At 41.2% G+C, this 17957-nt stretch overlaps 1 protein-coding gene across 1 annotated transcript in view; it reads left to right on the plus strand.

Moving 5' to 3' along the window:
* Positions 1-14400, plus strand: part of LOC137332166 (receptor expression-enhancing protein 2-like) — a 103882-nt gene extending 89482 nt beyond the window's left edge. Inside the window, exons 7-8 of the mRNA XM_067995872.1 lie at positions 5873-6042; positions 11591-14400. Of these exons, the coding sequence (XP_067851973.1) occupies positions 5873-6042; positions 11591-11665 (245 nt within the window). The 3' untranslated portion in view covers positions 11666-14400. The remainder of the gene's footprint in view (positions 1-5872; positions 6043-11590) is intronic.
* The last annotated feature ends 3557 nt before the right edge of the window (positions 14401-17957 follow it).

Genomic DNA, 17957 nt, shown 5'->3' on the forward strand with positions numbered 1-17957 from the left:
CAATTTTTACGGGTGAGACTTATGCAGTGAACATAGCCTCGCACAAAATTGGGCGGAGGTCCATCAGGAGCTAATTAATAGGTGTTTATGAGGCCCACACAATCTTGAAGTGGAGGCCTCAAAAAAACAACTAAAGCTGCCCTCCAGGATCGGCGCCTACTGCGTCAAGTGCTCAAGGTCCCACGTCAGATTTTATGACCCACACAGGCAGTGTGCAAGTCCCCACCAATGACAGGAGGCCTAGCAAAATTAGGGCTTATGTAGGGTAACTGCTAACTTGGTATATTGTAAAAAAAAACTGATGACAAGATGCAGTATCAAATGTTTCTGTCGGAACAAATTATAAAAATTACAAAAATGCATTCAAAAAGAATGGCTTTACAATGTTGCTACACAGATCACCCTCGGTATGTATTGCCCTAATGTGTTAAAATGTTCTGAACACGTTCTGCACCATCTCCAATGTTTAACTCTTGTTTTTCTCCTCTTTTTTGCCTCAAACTGGGAAATGTGTGTAAGTTCCATCTTCTATATTGAGCCTGCATTTATTGTACCCACTGCGCTACTGATCATTCAATTCAGGCTTTAGATTCCTGGGGCATTGGGACCAGTTCTGGGGGAAGTGGAACCTGTACATGCCGGACGGGTTGCACCTCAACAGGGCCGGGACCAATATCCTCGCAAGAAATTTTGCTAGTGCTGTAAGGGAGGGTTTAAACTGGCTTGGCAGGGGGATGGGAACCTGAGCGTTGATTCAGAAGGGAGAGAAGCAGAGCTGGAAATGGAAGGCAGAAAATTAGTAAACAAGTTTGGAAGGCAGAGGAAACAACGGTTAGAAAATAGATAACAAAGGAGTTTGGCAGTGCTTAATGGTATATACTTCAATACAAGGAGTCTAGTGAGTAAGGCAGATGAGCTGAGGGCACAGATAGACACATGGAAGTTATTACTGAAACATGGCTTAAAGAGGAGCAGGAATGGCAGCTCAACATTCCTGGTTACATGGTTTTCAGACGAGATAGAGAGGGAGATAAAAAAGGAGGTGGGGGCTGGCAATATTGGTAAAGGAAACAATTACAGCTGTGAGGAGGGATGATATGTTAGAAGGATCATCAAATGAGGCCATACGGATTGAGCTAAAAAACAAAAAAGGGGCAGTCACACCGATGGGAGTGTACTAGAGACCCCCAAACTGTCAGAGGGAGATAGAAGAGCAAATATGTAGGCAAATTTCTGAGAAGTGCGAAAACAATAGGGCAGTAATGGTAGGGGATTTCAACTACCCTAATACTAACTGAGATAGAATCAGTTTAAAAGGCATAGAGGGCGCAAAATTCTTAAAATGCATTCAGGAAATCTCTTTTAACCTATACGTAGCAAGCCCAACCAGAGAGGGGGTAGTTCTGGACTTAGTTTTAGGGAATGAAGCTGGGTAGGTGGAAGGAGTATCAGTGGGAGAGCATTTTGGTGGTAGTGATCATAATTCAGTTAGATTTAGCATAGTTATGGAAAAGGACAAAGATAGAACAGAAGTAAAAGTTCTCAATTGAGGAAAGGCTAATTTTACTAAGCTGAGAAGTGATTTAGCAAAAGTGGACTGGAAACAGCTACTTGCAGGTAAATCAGTGTCAGAGCAGTGGGAGGCATTCAAAGGGGAGATAGTGAGGGTTCAGAGCAAATATGTTCCCACAAAGAAAAAGGGTGGGAATGTAAAATCTAGAGCCCCCTGGATGTCAAGGAGCATACAGGGTAGGATAAGGCAAAAAAGGGAAGATTATGTCAGACACCGAGAGCTCAATACTGCAGAAAGCCTAGAGGAGTATAAAAAGTGCAGGGGTGAAGTTAAAAAGGAGATTAGGAAAGCAAAGAGAGGGCATGAAAGAATATTGACAAGTAAAATCAAGGAAAACCCAAAGATGTTTTATAAATACATAAAGAGCAAGAGGATAACGAAGGAAAGAGTAGGGCTTATTAGAGACCAAAAAGGTAACCTATGTGTGGAGGCGGAAGATGTGGGTATGGTTCTTAATGAATATTTTGAGTCTGTCTTCACAAAAGAGGAGGACAATGCAGACATTGTAGTTAAGGAGGAGTGTGAAATATTGGATGGGATAAACTTAGTGAAGGAGGAAACATTAAGGGGATTAGCATCTTTGAAAGTAGATAAATCGCCAGGCCCGGATGAAATGTATCCCAGGCTATTAAGAGAATCAAGGGAGGAATTAGCGGAGGCTCTGACCATCATTTTCAAATCTTCTCTGGCTACAGGTGCGGTACTGGAGGACTGTCAGCGTTGTACCATTGTTTAAAAAGGGAGAAACAGATAGACCGAATAATTACAGGACAGTCAGCCTTACCTCGGTGGTGGACTAATTATTGGAAACAATTCTGAGGGACGGTATAAATTGTCATTTAGGAAGGCACGGATTAATCAAGGACAGTCAGCATGGATTTGTTAAGGGAAGGTCTTGTCTGACTAACTTGATTGAATGTTTTGAGGAGGTAACAAGGAGGGTGGATGAGGGTAGCGCATTTGATGTAGTATACATGGATTTTAGCAAGGCTTTTGACAAGGTCCCACATGGCAGACTGGTCAGAAAAGTAAAAGCCCATGAGATCCAAGGGAAAGTGGCAAGTTGGATCCAAAATTGGCTCAGTGGCAGGAAGCAAAGGGTAATGGTCGAAGGGTGTTTTTGTGACTGGAAGGCTGTTTCCAGTGGGGTTCCACAGGGTTCAGTACTAGGTTCTTTGCTTTTTGTGGTATAAATGATTTAGACCTAAATGTAAGGGGCATGATTAAGAAGTTTGATGATGGTACAAATATTGGCCATGTGGTTGATAGTGGGGAGGAAAGCTGTAGACTGCAGGAAGATATCAGTGGACTGGTCAGGTGGACAAAAAAGTGTCAAATAGAATTCAATCCGGAGAAGTGTGAGGTAATGGGGAGGGCAAACAAGGCAAGGGAATACACAATAAATGAGAGGATACTGAGAGGTGTAGAGGAACAAAGGGACCTTGGAGTGCATGTCCACAGATCCCTGAAGGTAGCAGGACAGGTAGATAAGGTGGTTAAAAAGGCATACGGGATACTTTCCTTTATTAGCCGAAGCATAGAATATAAGAACAGGGAGGTTATGCTAGAACTGTATAAAACACTAGTTAGGCCACAGCTTGAGTACTGTGTACAGTTCTGGTCACCACATTACAGGAAAGATGTGATTGCACTAGAGAGGGTACAGAGGAGATTTACAAGGATGTTGCCAGGACTGGAGAATTTTAGCTATGAGGATAAATTGGATAGACTCGGGTTGTTTTCATTGGAACCGAGGAGGCTGGGGGGAGATTTAATCGAGGTGTATAAAATTATGAGGGGCCTGGATAGAGTGGATAGCAAGGACTTATTTCCCTTAGCAGAGAGGCGAGTGATCAGGGGGCATAGGTTTAAAAGTAATTGATAGAAGGATTAGAAAGGAGCTGAGGAGAAATATTTTCACCCAAAGGGACTGGAACTCACTGCCTGAAAGGGTGGTAGAAGCAGAAACCCTCAGCTCATTTAAAAAGTACTTGGATGTGCACTTGAAGTGCCGTAACCAACAGGGCTGTGGAGCAAGTGCTTTAAAGTGGGATGAAGCTGGATAGCTCTTTTTCGTCCGGCACGGACACATTGGGCTGAATGGCCTCCTTCTGTGCTGTAACTTTCTTTGATTCTATGATTCATGACTTGTATAGACAAACCTCATTATTACAAATTCAAGGGAACCAGCAAAGTATGCTCTTAGCAGGCGGTCACCTGATCAAAGGACATACTTCCCCCACTGATTCCATTGAAGCTTCGGATGTGTGCTAGTCAGTTCTAATAATGAGAGATTTGTTGTAACAAGGAGTTTGTCATAACTGAATATGTTATAATGTGATATTTATTATAATTAATAATTGTTATGTCAGCTTGTAAATGGGTGTTTATGATAGTTTATAAAATGCAGACGTTTGTGATGACAAGAGTTTGCTACAATGGAGGTTTATAATGTTGAAATTTATTATAATGAGTCATCCATATTAACAGGTTATAATTGCAGAGTTCATTGTAAGAGAGCCTTCCATTTATGCTGCATCACATCACATCTCAGAAACATATCAAAGCATTTCACATACAGTGAATTACTTTGAAGTGCAGTGACTGTTATTATGTAGGCAAATGCGACAGGCATTTTGCACACTGCAAGATCCTGGAAATAGTAATGAGATGGATAACCAGTCAATGCGATTTTGGTGATGATTAGTTGAATGAAGGATGTTGGTCAGACAACCAGGAGAACACCCTGCTGTTCTTTAAATAGTGACATGGAATCTTCAGCATCCACCTGAACCTCTAGAAAGGCAGCCAGGTCCTGGGTGTACCAACTCATCCATAGGAAAGCTTTGAAACAAGGGTCTGTTGTTTTGAGCGATTGAGCCCTCTGTGTACTTGATACCTGTGCATACACTCACATAACCCCACACAAGTATTAAAGCTCAAGGACCATCCTCTGGTTTGTTACAATTGGAAGAATGGGGAAATAAGAATAAGAGAGCTGCGAGTTTGTTGAAGATGTTTCCCTCGGCCAAATCCAGGACAAATCTTGTTTGATGATTTTGCTGGTAAGATAACGAGGAGTCCGTAGAAATGAGAGGTCTTTTCGTAAAGTCATGAAAGGATCAGGACATTGGTGTTCCTGTTTTATTGAAGTAGAAGGAAGTGTCACTCCCACTATATGAGGCTCAAGTGAAAGAGTATATGAGAGAATTACCGCTTGTTATGGTCTGTGTACTTAAGGAAAGGAATAGAGGCAATGGAAAAGACTTAGAACAGGACAACAAAAATGGTTTCAGATTTTGTTATTCCATTGAGGCAAGTGGAGGCTACTCCAAATAAATCTTGCTGGAAAATATTAAGGGAAGCACTGTCCAAACTTTCTAAAGTGATAAAGAGAATCAGTGAGGAGGATGTACAGAGATCATTCGTTCCTGAAGATGTGGTAATAACATAAAGATATTACAAGTAATATTCACATTGAAGAGTAGCTTCTACATGCTAAGAATCATTAACTTGCGACAAATTGCCAGCTAGTGTAATGAATGTCAAATCAATATCCAACAGGAGAATGAATTAATAAAAGAATATGGGCTTGGGGTAGGGAAAAGTTGAGTTTTGAAAAAAGACTTGAATAATCAAGCGAGCTGGTTCAGCTGAATGGCTTTTACCATGCCTATGTTCTTTATGGGGTTGATATTAATGGATGGAAAATTATGGGTAGAGCACCCTCGATTTCCTGTTATGTGTGGCCGGCAGGTGAGACTTCCCACTGATAGCTTATTGGTAAAGCCAGCTCTATAATGTCAACATCCTGTATACTGTGTATGTAGATGTCACACAGACACAGAACACATGTTCATTGCAGAGACTAAAGAAAGTGTTTTTTTTTAATTTTATGCCAGTAGGGCAGGAATACTTGGTTACTGTACCTACTGTGCTATTTTATATTTTAATTGTGTCTGGATCAATTAGATAAGGATCAGTAAAGCTGGGTGTTTGGCATTGTCAAGACATGAATCGGAACATCTATATTTCCACATGCATAGAATAACAACTTGCATTTATACATCACCTTCAATGGAGTAAAATGTCCCATGATGCTGCTCATGACAAAGATATATAAGATATTTGAATAGAGATCATTTTAGATTATTTTCTAAGGAATTGTTAACTTGTCTGCATTTATTTCAAAATTAAAAGTTTTCAATATTTCAGCACTGTTTTCAGTCTTTGTAAATCAGTGTGCTTTTACTAAATGTTGCTTTTGGTTTTAGCCCTCTCCTCTTTTGCCTTGCTCAGACACACATTGGCTGCCTTCAGGAGAAGAGGTAGGGAGCACTCAGGCTCAGAAGTCAGATGTGGAGCAGCCAGATGTGAAACCTGAACAGTCGGATGAAGATGTCGTGGACAAAACGCCAAAACGCACCCAGAGCCTTAAAGCTCCTAAGCAAAAGCTGCAGCGTTCGGAGGTATCATCATAAGTATTAGCCTCAGTCAACTTTTTAGTTATCTCATTGCTCTCGAGCTGTGCCCAACGCCACCTGTCCTCCACCCTCATTGTTCACTGTTCTCCAGTTCCATTGATCCCATTCCATTGCCATATAGATGGCTGTTAACCAACAATCACTGTTCCTAGCCCCATCAACCCCATCCCTGTTGATTCCTATCCTCCATCTCCAATGGTGACATCCAGCCTGCTTTCAATGGTTATTTAAATAATGCAGAGACCATAAGAAACAGTCAGCATGGATTTAGAAGCAACTTGTTATGACGTACAAAACTACTGAAATCATAGCAACATGGTAGGTACATCACAGGAGGAGGCCATTCGGCCCATCATGCCTGTGCCAGCTCTTTGAAAGAGCTATCCAATTAGTCCCATGTTCTTTCCCCATAGCCCTGTAAATTTTTCCCTTCAAGTATTTATCCAGTTCCCTTTTGAAAGTTACTATTGAATCTGCTTCCATCACCCTTTCAGGCAGTACATTCCTAATCATAACAACTCACTATGTAAAAAAATGTTTCCTCATGTTGCCTCTTGTTCTTTTGCCGATCACCTTAAATCTGTGTCCTCTGATTACTGACTCATCTGCCATTGGAAACAGTTCCTCCTTATTTATTCAATCAAAACCATTCATGATTTTGAACACCTCTATCAAATCTCCCCTTAACCTTCTCTGTTCTAATGGAGAACAACCCCAGCTTCTCCAGTCTCTCCACATAACAGAAGTCCCTCATTCCTGGTACCTTTCTAGTAAATCTCTTCTGCATCCTCTCGAAGGCCTTGACATCTGTCCTAAAGTGTGATGCCCAGAATTGAACACAACACACCAGCAGTGGCCTAACCAATGTTTTATAAAAGTTTAGCATAACTTCCTTGCTTTTGTACTCCATGCCTCTATCAATAAACCCCAGGATCCCATATGCTTTTTTAACAGCCTTCTCAACATGTCCAGCCTTCAAAGATTTGTGTACAACACTCCCAGATCTCTCTGTTCCTGCACGCCCTTTAAAATTGTATCATTTAGTTTATGTTGTCGCTCCTCATTCTTCCGATCAAAATATATTACTTCACACTTCTCTGTGTTAAATTTCATCTGCCATGTGTCTGCCCATTTCACCAGTCTGTCTATGTCCTCCTGAAGTCTGTTAATATCCTCCACATTGTTCACTACATTTCTGAGTTTCGTGTGATCTGCAAACTTTGAAATTATACCCTCTATACTCAAGTCTAGGTCATTAATATATATGAAAAAGAGCAGTGGTCTTAACACTAACCCCTGGGGAACCTCACTGTATACTTCCCTCCAGTCTGAAAAACAACCGTTCACCATTACTCTCTGCTTTCTGTCCCTTAGCCCAATTTTCTATCCACGCTGCCATGGGCCTTAATTTTGCTAACAAGTCTATTATGTGGTACTTTATCAAATGCCTTTTGAAAGTCCATATACACAGCAACTGCACTACCCTCATCAACCTTCTCTGATACTTTATCAAAGAACTCAATCAAGTTAGTCAAACATGACTTTCCTTTAACAAATCCATGCTGACTTTCATTTATTAGCCCATACTTTTCCAAGAGACAATTAATTTTTTCCCAGATTATTGTCTCTAAAAGTTTCCCCATCACTGACGTTAAGCTGACTGGCCTGTAATTACCGGGTTTATCCCTCTCCCCTTTTTTGAACTGGAGCGTAACATTTGCAATCCTCCATTCCTCTGGCACCATCCCCATATCTAAGGAGGATTGGAAGATTGTGGCCAGAGCCTCCGCAATTTCCACCCTTACTTCCCTCAGTAACCTAGGATGCATCCTATCTAGACCAGGTGACTTTTCTTACTTTGAGTACTGCCAATCTTTGAAGTACCTCCTCTTTATCTATTTTTATCCTATCCAATATCACTACTATCTCCTCCTTTACTGCTACACTGGCAGCACCCTCTTCTCTAGTGAAGACCGATGCGAAGTATTCATTTAGTACCTCAGCCATGCCCATCGCCTCCACAAGAAGATCTCCTTTTTGTCCCTAATCGGTCCCACTCTTCCTTTGACTACCCTTTTACTATTTATATGTTTATAAAAGACGTTTGGATTCCCCTTTATGTTAGCCACTAATCTATTCTCATATGCTCTCTTTTCCCCTCTTATTCCCTTTTTTAGATCTCCTCTGTACTTTCTGTATTCAGCTTGGTTCTCTACTGTATTACACACCTTATATTTGTCATAAGCCTCCTTTTTCTGTTTCATTTTAATCTCTGAAAGTAGACAACTAAATTGGTGGTTCAGAAGATATAAGGGTAGAAATTGGATCTCGTTGTGATCATTGTACAGGCGTAAAACAGTGGCAACTTGGCCAATTTCGGGGATCGAAATTTCCCATGCCCAGAGGATGCTTTAAAGGCATCTGACTAGATTTTGGGTTGGGCTATTTTTCAGGCACGACAACCACATAAAACTTACATTAGGACCCTTACGTATATAAATGAAGTGGAGATGCCGGTGATGGACTGGGGTGGACAAATGTAAGGAATCTTACAACACCAGGTTATAGTCCAACAGCTTTATTTGAAAATCACAAGCTTTCGGAGCTTTTCTCCTTCGTCAGGTGTGTGAAGGTTTCCATAAAAGCACCGCATGTATAGTCACAGAACAGTGCCTGGTGATTACAGATAATCTTTCCAACTGCCCGTTATCACACCTCTGCATGGATGGTGTTCAGACAGGGGAACATTACACCCCAGACCACTGAATACGCAAGCGGTCAGATTACAAAGAGAGAGAGAGAGACAAAGAGAAACTGGCCATTCTTTCTCTCTCTCTCTCTCTCTCTGTCTTTGTAATCTGACCGCTTGCATATTCAGTGGTCTGGGGTGTAATGTTGCCCTGTCTGAACACCATCCATGCAGAGGTGTGATAATGGGCAGTTGGAAAGATTATCTGTAATCACCAGACATTGTTCTATGACTATATATGCGGTGTTTTTATGGAAACCTTCACACACCTGACGAAGGAGGAAAGCTCTGAAAGCTTGTGATTTTCAAATAGAACTGTTGGACTATAACCTGGTGTTGTAAGATCACTTACACATATAAATGAAGGGCCTAATGCGTGTTTCAGGCCCTCTCTACCGAATTGGACATTGCAAAGCGGCTGCAGGAGGCGGACCAGCCTCGCTCAGGATTCTCCAGTGGTTGCTGCGACCTAAGCAGCGGCTGCACCAAAACGCTGTTTATTTAAAAGATTTTTCAAAAAATATTCCTGTGGAGCCAGGAGGAACAACAGTACTCCCCTAACTAAACAGTATCCTGATTGCCCCCCCTCCTGCCCCATTGCTGCTCCCCCACCCCAGTCCCCGGAACTTATCTGCGAGCCGCTGCTGGCGAGGCAAGCGGCCTGAAATTCAGCTTTTTAAAATGGGTGAGCTGTCAGTGGAGGCACAAGCGGTTGGGGCATGTGCTCCATGCGCGGCGTCCACTAAAGCAATTTCCACCCCATAATCTATATAGATTTGAATCCATTTACATACATACGAACATACGAATTAAGAGCAGGAGTAGGCCATTTGGCCCCTCGAGCCTGCTCTGTAATTTGATAAGATCATGGCTGATCTGATTGTGACGTCAACCCTACTTTCCCGTCTACCTACTAAAACCTTTGACTCCCTTGTTAATCAGGAATCTATCTAACTAAGCCTTAAAAATATTCAATGACCCTGCCTCCACCGCTCTCTGGGGAAGGGAGTTCCACAGACTCATGACCCCCCTGAGAGAAAAGAATTCTCCTCATCTCCTCTATTTGGATAGACATTTAATGAAGTTCCACATATCCAGCATATAAAGAAGATTTGAGACTCATGTAATTAATGACAAATTTGATTGCAAACTGACTAATAATGGAAAGCAGAAAGTGATGATAAATGTTAATTGAAATTGCTAAATTGATGAGGAGGCAGTGAACATTGGAATTCTGCAGGGGTCTATTCTGTGTCCTCTGCTGATCACACTGTTCAACAGTAATTTGGTGGAAGGTTCATTTTGTAGATGATACCAAGTGATGTGGTCAAGTGACGAGTATAAGGGAAACTGTTAGCATTCAACGGGATCTGTTCCAATCAAGCACATGAGTTAAGGAATGGCAAATGGACTTTATTGCAGGCAAATAAATGTAAAGGGAACATAAAATGTGTCCAGATGAAGGGATGTTGATTAGCAAAAATAGAAAAGAAGTGTGATTATTGACCATTGAATGAAAGCTTGCAGTCAATGGGAAGTTGTTGTTAGCAAGGTTAATAGGACTAAATTTTACAATTTACTGCTCCCCGTGCAGACCCTTGCTCGACAGGCATGCGTATTGGGAAATTGGGCATGTCAAAGTCGCAGCCGGCACAAGTTTAAAACAGATAGACAGAACTTTTTGCAGGCTGTGAATTAGGCAAGGTGACTTCCACATGGCTTCCAAATTGGTGCTCCCATCATGTAAAGCTCTTTGTCGGGCACACTAAATCACAATTTTTAACCTATAGTGTAATGGGATGCATCTCAAGGGTATTTGGTTATTAGTAGAAACAATGTATTCTAACTTTGTGTGGATCATTTGTGAGGCCACATTTGGAATACTGTGTGCTATTTTGGGCACCTTGTCCCAACAGGACATTGATGTATTAGAAAGGATTCAGAGAAGAATGAAAAGGATGATTCTAGGAATGGGACTCAAAGAAATGAAGATAGAATCATAGACTGAAGGTAGAGAAAAAAGAGGATTGAGAGGGACTATAATGCAGATTTTTAACATGCTCAGTGAAGTAGATAATATAGATGTAAGCCAGTTATTTTATTTGGTTTCTGAGTGCAGAACCAGAGGATATGAGTATGAAATTAACAAGTCTGAAGCAAATATTGAGAGTTGAAGGAGTTTTTTTTTCTGTCCAGAATAGAAGATCTGTAGAATAAACACCCAGTCGAAGCAGTTAATGCTGTTGATTAACACCTTTAAAAAAGACTAGATGGATATCTAGTTAGGAATAAGATTGAAGGTTGCTGGAGTGGTAGGCTATGCATATACGTAAGGGTAGTTGTTTTCTCAGTCCAAATTAACTACGAGTAATAACCAGCTGGTAAGCAGAAAGTATTTTATTACGTAACAAAATTGCAATGTTTTCAATTTTTTGGGGTAGATTTTGCTTTTGATAATAAAATGGAACCTACACAGGTGCTTACTGCTACCTAGGAGTACACAGGAACATTTTGTCAAAAAACAGGAGCTAGGAGTCCTGGTATTGGTGAATAGCACTCAGGAAGTGGATGCACTGGTTAATTTTACTCCTCCTGAACATAGCAATGCTGAGGCCAACAGTGAATGGTACAGCCGGTCGGTCTCCTCTATCTGATGGGGACCGGGTGGTGCAGTGTGAAGCTCTTCTCCTGTTGGGGACATGGTAATGCAGTAGGTTCATTGTGCATGTGGGCAACTCCTGAAAAGCTCATCTAATTAGTTGCCTTTTAATATCTGTTTTCCAGCCACAATCAAAGAGTGTTAAGTTGCGCACTAAGAAGAAGGCCACAGGCACTGCCAGCAGTACTGAGTCTGCATGAACTGGAACACGTGGGGACAAAGCCGTGCAGAGTGCAACAAGTCTTTCCATCTGCCTTCAGCACATCACTGATTTGAGTCTCGCTTGAAGCAGGGAAACTGCTAAATCACTGGAGCCACACCGTGTAAATAGGAGCTATGGGCCCTGTGTCTTTAGCAGGTCTAGGGGAATGCAGGCATCAGCACAGCACAGCAGTGTTTAGGGCAGTCAATGAGAGACTAGACTTAAGTAGTCTTGCTCAGTGTTACATGACCATTTCACCAATAGAAACAAGTATTCAAGTTGAAGTTGAAGTTTTACCAAAACGTCTCCAGGAAAACATTAATCTACCTTTAGGTTTGCACTAATCAATATTTTTCTTTGGGTTGTTCCTTTCTTTTTCCTTTTGTGCACTTCGTAACATTTCTTGTCCCTTCATGTTATGTGAGAGGAGAGCAAAGGATCCAACTCCACATTCATTTTAACTTCAACAAATTGATTTAAAAAACCTTTCACTGCAGAAAGTTATTTAGCCTTTCACCTGGAAGTGACTGTGAAGACCCATGACTTACAGCCATTGCAAGTCATGAACCTACGATCGATTCAAATGGCTTTGGTTTTCGGTCCAGTTGAATCCTGATACAGAAAAAGGTTGGTAAGGTATTTTATACTTGGACTATGATTATTCAGGAATCAGGAACTCTTATGAGCTGAAGATGAGAACGGTAAGTTTGCAAATCTTTGTACTGCAACCTGATGAATCATTCACTCAGTGATTCAACCTAAGCACCTATCGCAGAAAATACAGGAAAAATATATTTTACGCAAAAGTAATTAGACTCCTAAAATGTGTTGCTGTCTTTAGACATTATTTGATAGTAGATTCATTGTATTTAGAGACTGATAATTAAAAACTATGCAACTGGAGAATATTTTATATTTGGATCAGAAATTTCACATTGCGGGAGTGAACAGGAACAGTGTGCTTAACTATCATCCTACACAATGGGGGAAAATGGGTAAAGATTTGATCCATTGGCATTTGGTACAATGGGAATTAATGTGAAGGGGTTTGTTGCATTGGAGTTATAAACATTGAGGGTAAACAGGAAGGGCATTGTTCCTTTGGTGTTCTATATAGTGGAAGTGAATAGAAAGTGGCTTTGGTTTGTTGGAAATCAGTAAAGTGGGAGTGAATGAGAAGGGGGTTTGTTCCCTTGGAATTGTACGCAGTAGGAGAGATGGGAAGAGGCTTGACACGTTAACATTCTGTACAGTGGGAGTATTTGTAGAAGAGGTTTGTTAGATTGAAAATCCGTAAAGTGGAAGAGTGTCAGAGATTTGGTTCAATGAGAGGAAAGTTTTGCTGCATTGGAATTCTGAGCTAGGATCCAGAGCCTCCATCTGGAGTTGATTGTACTTTTGTTAATAGAAGTATTGAATCTGGGATTCTGAAATGGAATCCATTGAGATCCTTGTGCCCCATTTCCAGGTGACAGCTTTTGGATTCAGAGAGCCAGATGCAAGTTGATGGTGACCTGTTCTTGAATGTCTCGCTGTCTTTGGCATGTCTTGTGACTATATGATATAGTATTTCCTAATTGTTCTGTGGACAGCAAGGGTCAGAACATCAATACCACACCGCTTTCCAAAATCATCCAGTAGTTTCTAGGAGATGGCTCGCTGTGAGCTGTAAACAGTAATTCAATCAAGCAGGTTCTGATGGTTCCATAAACCATGAGAGTGAAGCAAGACTGGTTTATCAACATTGCTAGAACCTCAAGATGAAATTAATTGACTGCCAGATGTTTGCTATTCTTTATAATGTGTAGCATGCTATTTTTAATTATTTTTTACTTTTTACTGAGTGACGATGGATGCACTGAGTGGGGCTGAGGTGATGTGACATAAATGAAAGAGTAATAAAAATGGTAGTGATGTAGGAACTGAAGTCGTGTGGCATTATGTGACATAAACTACAGTAATATAGATTTGTTTTGCTGATGGATTACCGGGATATATGCTATACATGATACACCAGGCTAAACCATTTGCACTGTATAACTGTAAATACACTGTATAATAAATAGACTCTACTGTATACTGGAGGTCAGTGCAGTCTGCATGTTATTTCAGTGAGTTGTCCAAGTCCTCCTCCTGCAAGCACAAACAACACATTATGTTGAACTGTATACTCTTAGTTAGGTCATGTAGCTAACACAATTAATGCTAGTTTCATTATCAACATCACGATTTATTGTCATTAATACTTGGTTTGGTTCAGTTTATTACAGCTTCTGCAGGGGGCCATGAGTGCAGCTGAACAGCTGGTTAACAAAGAGGCTGTTACTCACCCAGACAAAAATATACAAGAGCCACATTAAACCCATATTATTGCAAAACATGTACAAGGCTGAAAGCCCTAGTTCGCTGCCTGAGTCCCGAAGTGTTCGAAGGTGCTTTTAATTTGTTATTTTAGCAGAGCAGGCCCATACAGCTTCGTCCTGCCATTCTGCTCTATTTATATTCCCACTATGCACCGTTTGCATTAGATGTCAACCAGAAGCAGTGCTGGCAAATCCAACGGTATTTCATAAGACCCACAATATGCTGTTGCTGGAACAAGGTGAGTTGACCTCTTTTACATTTCAATTATAGAAGACATTGGGAGAACCATGAACATAAAAGCACCTTGAAACTTTCTCATCAAGTAATTTTCACTGACATGTTGACTATGACTTAAAAACAGAAAATGCTGGAGAGGCTCAGCAAGTCAGGCAGCATCTGTGGAGAAAGAAAGAGAGTTAATGTTTCAGGTCCAAGACCTTTTGTCAGAACAGGAAGATGTTAAAGTTTTTAAGCAAGTACAGAACCAGGGGAAGGTCTGTGATAGGGTGGAGGGCAGGAGTGATTAAATGACAAAAGGGATGTTGGTGCAAAGCAAGGAGGATGGTAATGCCTTACACCATCATCCCTTTTGTCATTTAATCACTCTTGCCCTCTACCCTATCACAGACCTTACCTTTTGTTCTTTCCTCCCCTCCACTCCTTCCTCCCCTTTCCCTGGCTCTGTACTTACTTAAAAGCCATTAACTCTTTAACATCTTCCAGTTCTGATGAAGGATCATCGACGTGAAACGTTAACTCTGTTTCTTTCTCCACAGATGCTGCCTGACTTGCTGAGTATTTCCAGCATTTTCTGTTTTTATTTCAGATTTGCAGTATCCGCAGTATTTTGCTTTAGACTATGACGAATAGGTTTCCATCTCAGGGGTATATGCTGTTGGTTCCTGCAGGAAACTGTCTTAGTGCACAAAATATTGAAGGTATGGAAGGACACATAGCCAAAGAACACAAAAATGCATATTCCTTCCCACATCAGGCTTCCTTTAATCTGAGAGACTAGTTTATAGAGAATTCTGTTGATGTAATAACTCATATACATAAAGAGAATATTGATCTCATCTTACAGTAAAGTTGTTTTTCCTCATTTACATATGAATGTACTTCAACAGCTCACCATTGCTTAAAGGGACTTCATGTAACATTATTTGACAAACTTTTTCATATCTATATTAATTGCATCTAAATCCATCATTGCGTCCATCGCCTGCTTATGTTGCTGTTATTATGAAAAAGTGACACAGTCCTTCATCTCTTTTTTTTCTCCAAATAAAAAGATTTGCCCGACACTAGGATAATAGTTGTTTACTCGCTGTAGTGACATGTAGGTTCCTAGGGACACATATTACCTGCACTCGTTTACTAACTACCTGAAAAACTTTGCAACGTGTTAGTTAACGTGTATAATTGACAGTGCTCTGGTGTTTTTCATGTCAATTATATCCCAGTTATTCATAACAAGGCAGTTTTGAACGGTTCTGATCTGAGCGTAGATCTGATCCACCTCTACACTATTTATCTTGTATTAATTACAGCCAGCAAAGGGTTAGTAATCACACAGATGCATGATCTCAGCAAGCAAAGGAGTAATAATCACAAGTATCCACGATTTGAACCAGCAAAGGAGCAATAACAAAGACCCATGATCCTAGCCAGTGAAGGAACAGTAATCACACAGAGCCTTGCTGGGCAGCAGCGGTTTTGGGTTTACTTATGTCTGGATTTGGATGCTCAGCGTTCCTCAATGTTCAACATTGTCACCCAATGAAGGATCCAATGTGTTGCAAACCTCAGTCCTGCCTTTCTGGCATTATTGACTTAAGTAATCTTTATATTAATTATCCTGCTAGTCTGTGCTGACCAATGCATTCCTCTCAAAGTAAGAAGACCGGCAATAGGTTTCCATTTACTGTAATGTTGATTTAGTTTTATTTCTGGATGTTTTACAGCATGTTCAGTAGAGTGTGCTGAAAGCACCAAGTGGTGTGCCTCACCATTCTTGAACAGTACACCTTGTATGCATTATCAGACCTTGTTGCACTTGCTGTGTTTTATATCCATTGGGTTACATCAGAGCTGGAGGTTTGTCCTCTTTGCAAAATACTCAATGTTACACTTTTTCTCTCCTGTCCTCGCCCTCCCCATGTGAAGATGCCTACCGTCAATGTGAACTCCTTTAGCACAAAAGCAGAACAACCTGGGGCCTGGTCCATGGTGATATTTGTGTTCACTCTTACCAGTGCAATATTGATAGAACCATAGCTATATAAAAGATAGGTGGGCAAACACACGACTCACTAAAGGAGCTGCACGGCCATCAGCTTAGTTAATCATTAGTACACCTTTTATATGAGTGGTTTAGTAATTGTGCTGGCTTCCGTTGTACTGCTTCTGCCCCATTTGTACTGTGGTGCAGATTTAGCAACACCAGGAAACGGTACCTACATGCGATTTGCACATGAGGAGCTCTCTAAAATTGCAGATGTGACTTTAAGGCTACTGCACATGCATGAGCCTCAGGCATGCACAGTTAGTGCAAGGTCGCATTTGATGACTTTGTGGAACTAGCTACAGTCCTTTCTCCATTCCAGGGAGGGGCCATACAGGCCAGTAATACAGAAAGTGCATTGCTGGCTTGTACAGGTGGGCCAACAGCTGTGCCTGTAGCCATCTCTAGAAATTGTCGATCCAACTTAGAAGGCACTAGTGTGTGCTGGTTATATTCATCACTGACATATACCTTCAGTCAGCACACCATCTTCAGGAGAGAAGGAGAGAAAATTGTGAGGGGGAGGGGTTAGAGAGACAGGAATCCTTACATACCCACAATGGTTAAGTGAGTTTGCCTGTTGAGTAGCTGAGCCCTATAGAGCAGGAAAGTCCCAGGTTTTATCCCCACTTTGGTTGGACTGAGTTAACTAATCTCAGCTGGGAAAGCAGTGAAGGGTTTACAATTGACCTCAATGCAGCTGGAATAGTGAGAGGAAAATCAGCCAGATTTCCAGCTCCTGATCACTCTCCAGTGACCCCTGCTCCAAAGTGTGCGTACGTGGGTGTCAGTTGAGGACAGTATTGGGCTCTGCTGTCTAAAGGTATCTATCAAAACTCACACATGAATAAGGATTGCCAAGGCAAAGCACTGGAGATTGTGGAATCATAGTGCCCTAAGGAGTCACCCCCTTCAGGAGAGGAGAGGAGAGGAGAGAAAATTGATGAAAAATTAAACCTCTTAAGTAATTCTTTTGGATTTTGAGAGTTTACCGCTATTGCCAACATGCTGTTATCTGCAGAGAATAAATTGATCTGTGTACTAAAAAGTATTCTGGATGTTCCCCTATTGCTTCCTGAAATAAAGGGAGCCCAAGGAAAAGGAAGTGTATACCAAAATCTTTCCTAAGCTAGTTTTCATTTTTGTAACTAATTCCTTCTTCTCAATTCAAGAGGCCAATATTTGCTATCATGGAATATCATATATTTAGATGTGAGATAATTAAGTGAACGTGAATAAGGCATCCACTCAAAGAATGAACCCATTGCAGACTACACTAAGTGTGATGTTTTGGTTGTTGTTGCTTTCATTTTTTCACACTCTTCCCTTGGAGAATGGCGTGAAAAAGTGCAGGCTGATTAAAAGTCTGACCGGCTTCCTCCATGGCCGTGACCATCTTTATACCAGCTGATAGGGTACTTGGCCCAATACGGTGGGAGGGTTTGATGGGCTCCCACAATTCATTTGATGAGGGGACCACCCACACCCAACAGACATGAGTCTCTATTGACATAATAGGGCCCCTATTTGCATAAATTCATTAGACTAAGGTAGGCGTCTCGTCTGCATACAGAACCCGGCAGTTTAAGATTGGAGATGTAGGGATAGGGTCGAGCTCCGATCTTGTCTGTAACCAGCTCGT

Source organism: Heptranchias perlo, chromosome 14, assembly GCF_035084215.1.
Source record: "Heptranchias perlo isolate sHepPer1 chromosome 14, sHepPer1.hap1, whole genome shotgun sequence".
NCBI lineage: Eukaryota > Metazoa > Chordata > Chondrichthyes > Hexanchiformes > Hexanchidae > Heptranchias > Heptranchias perlo.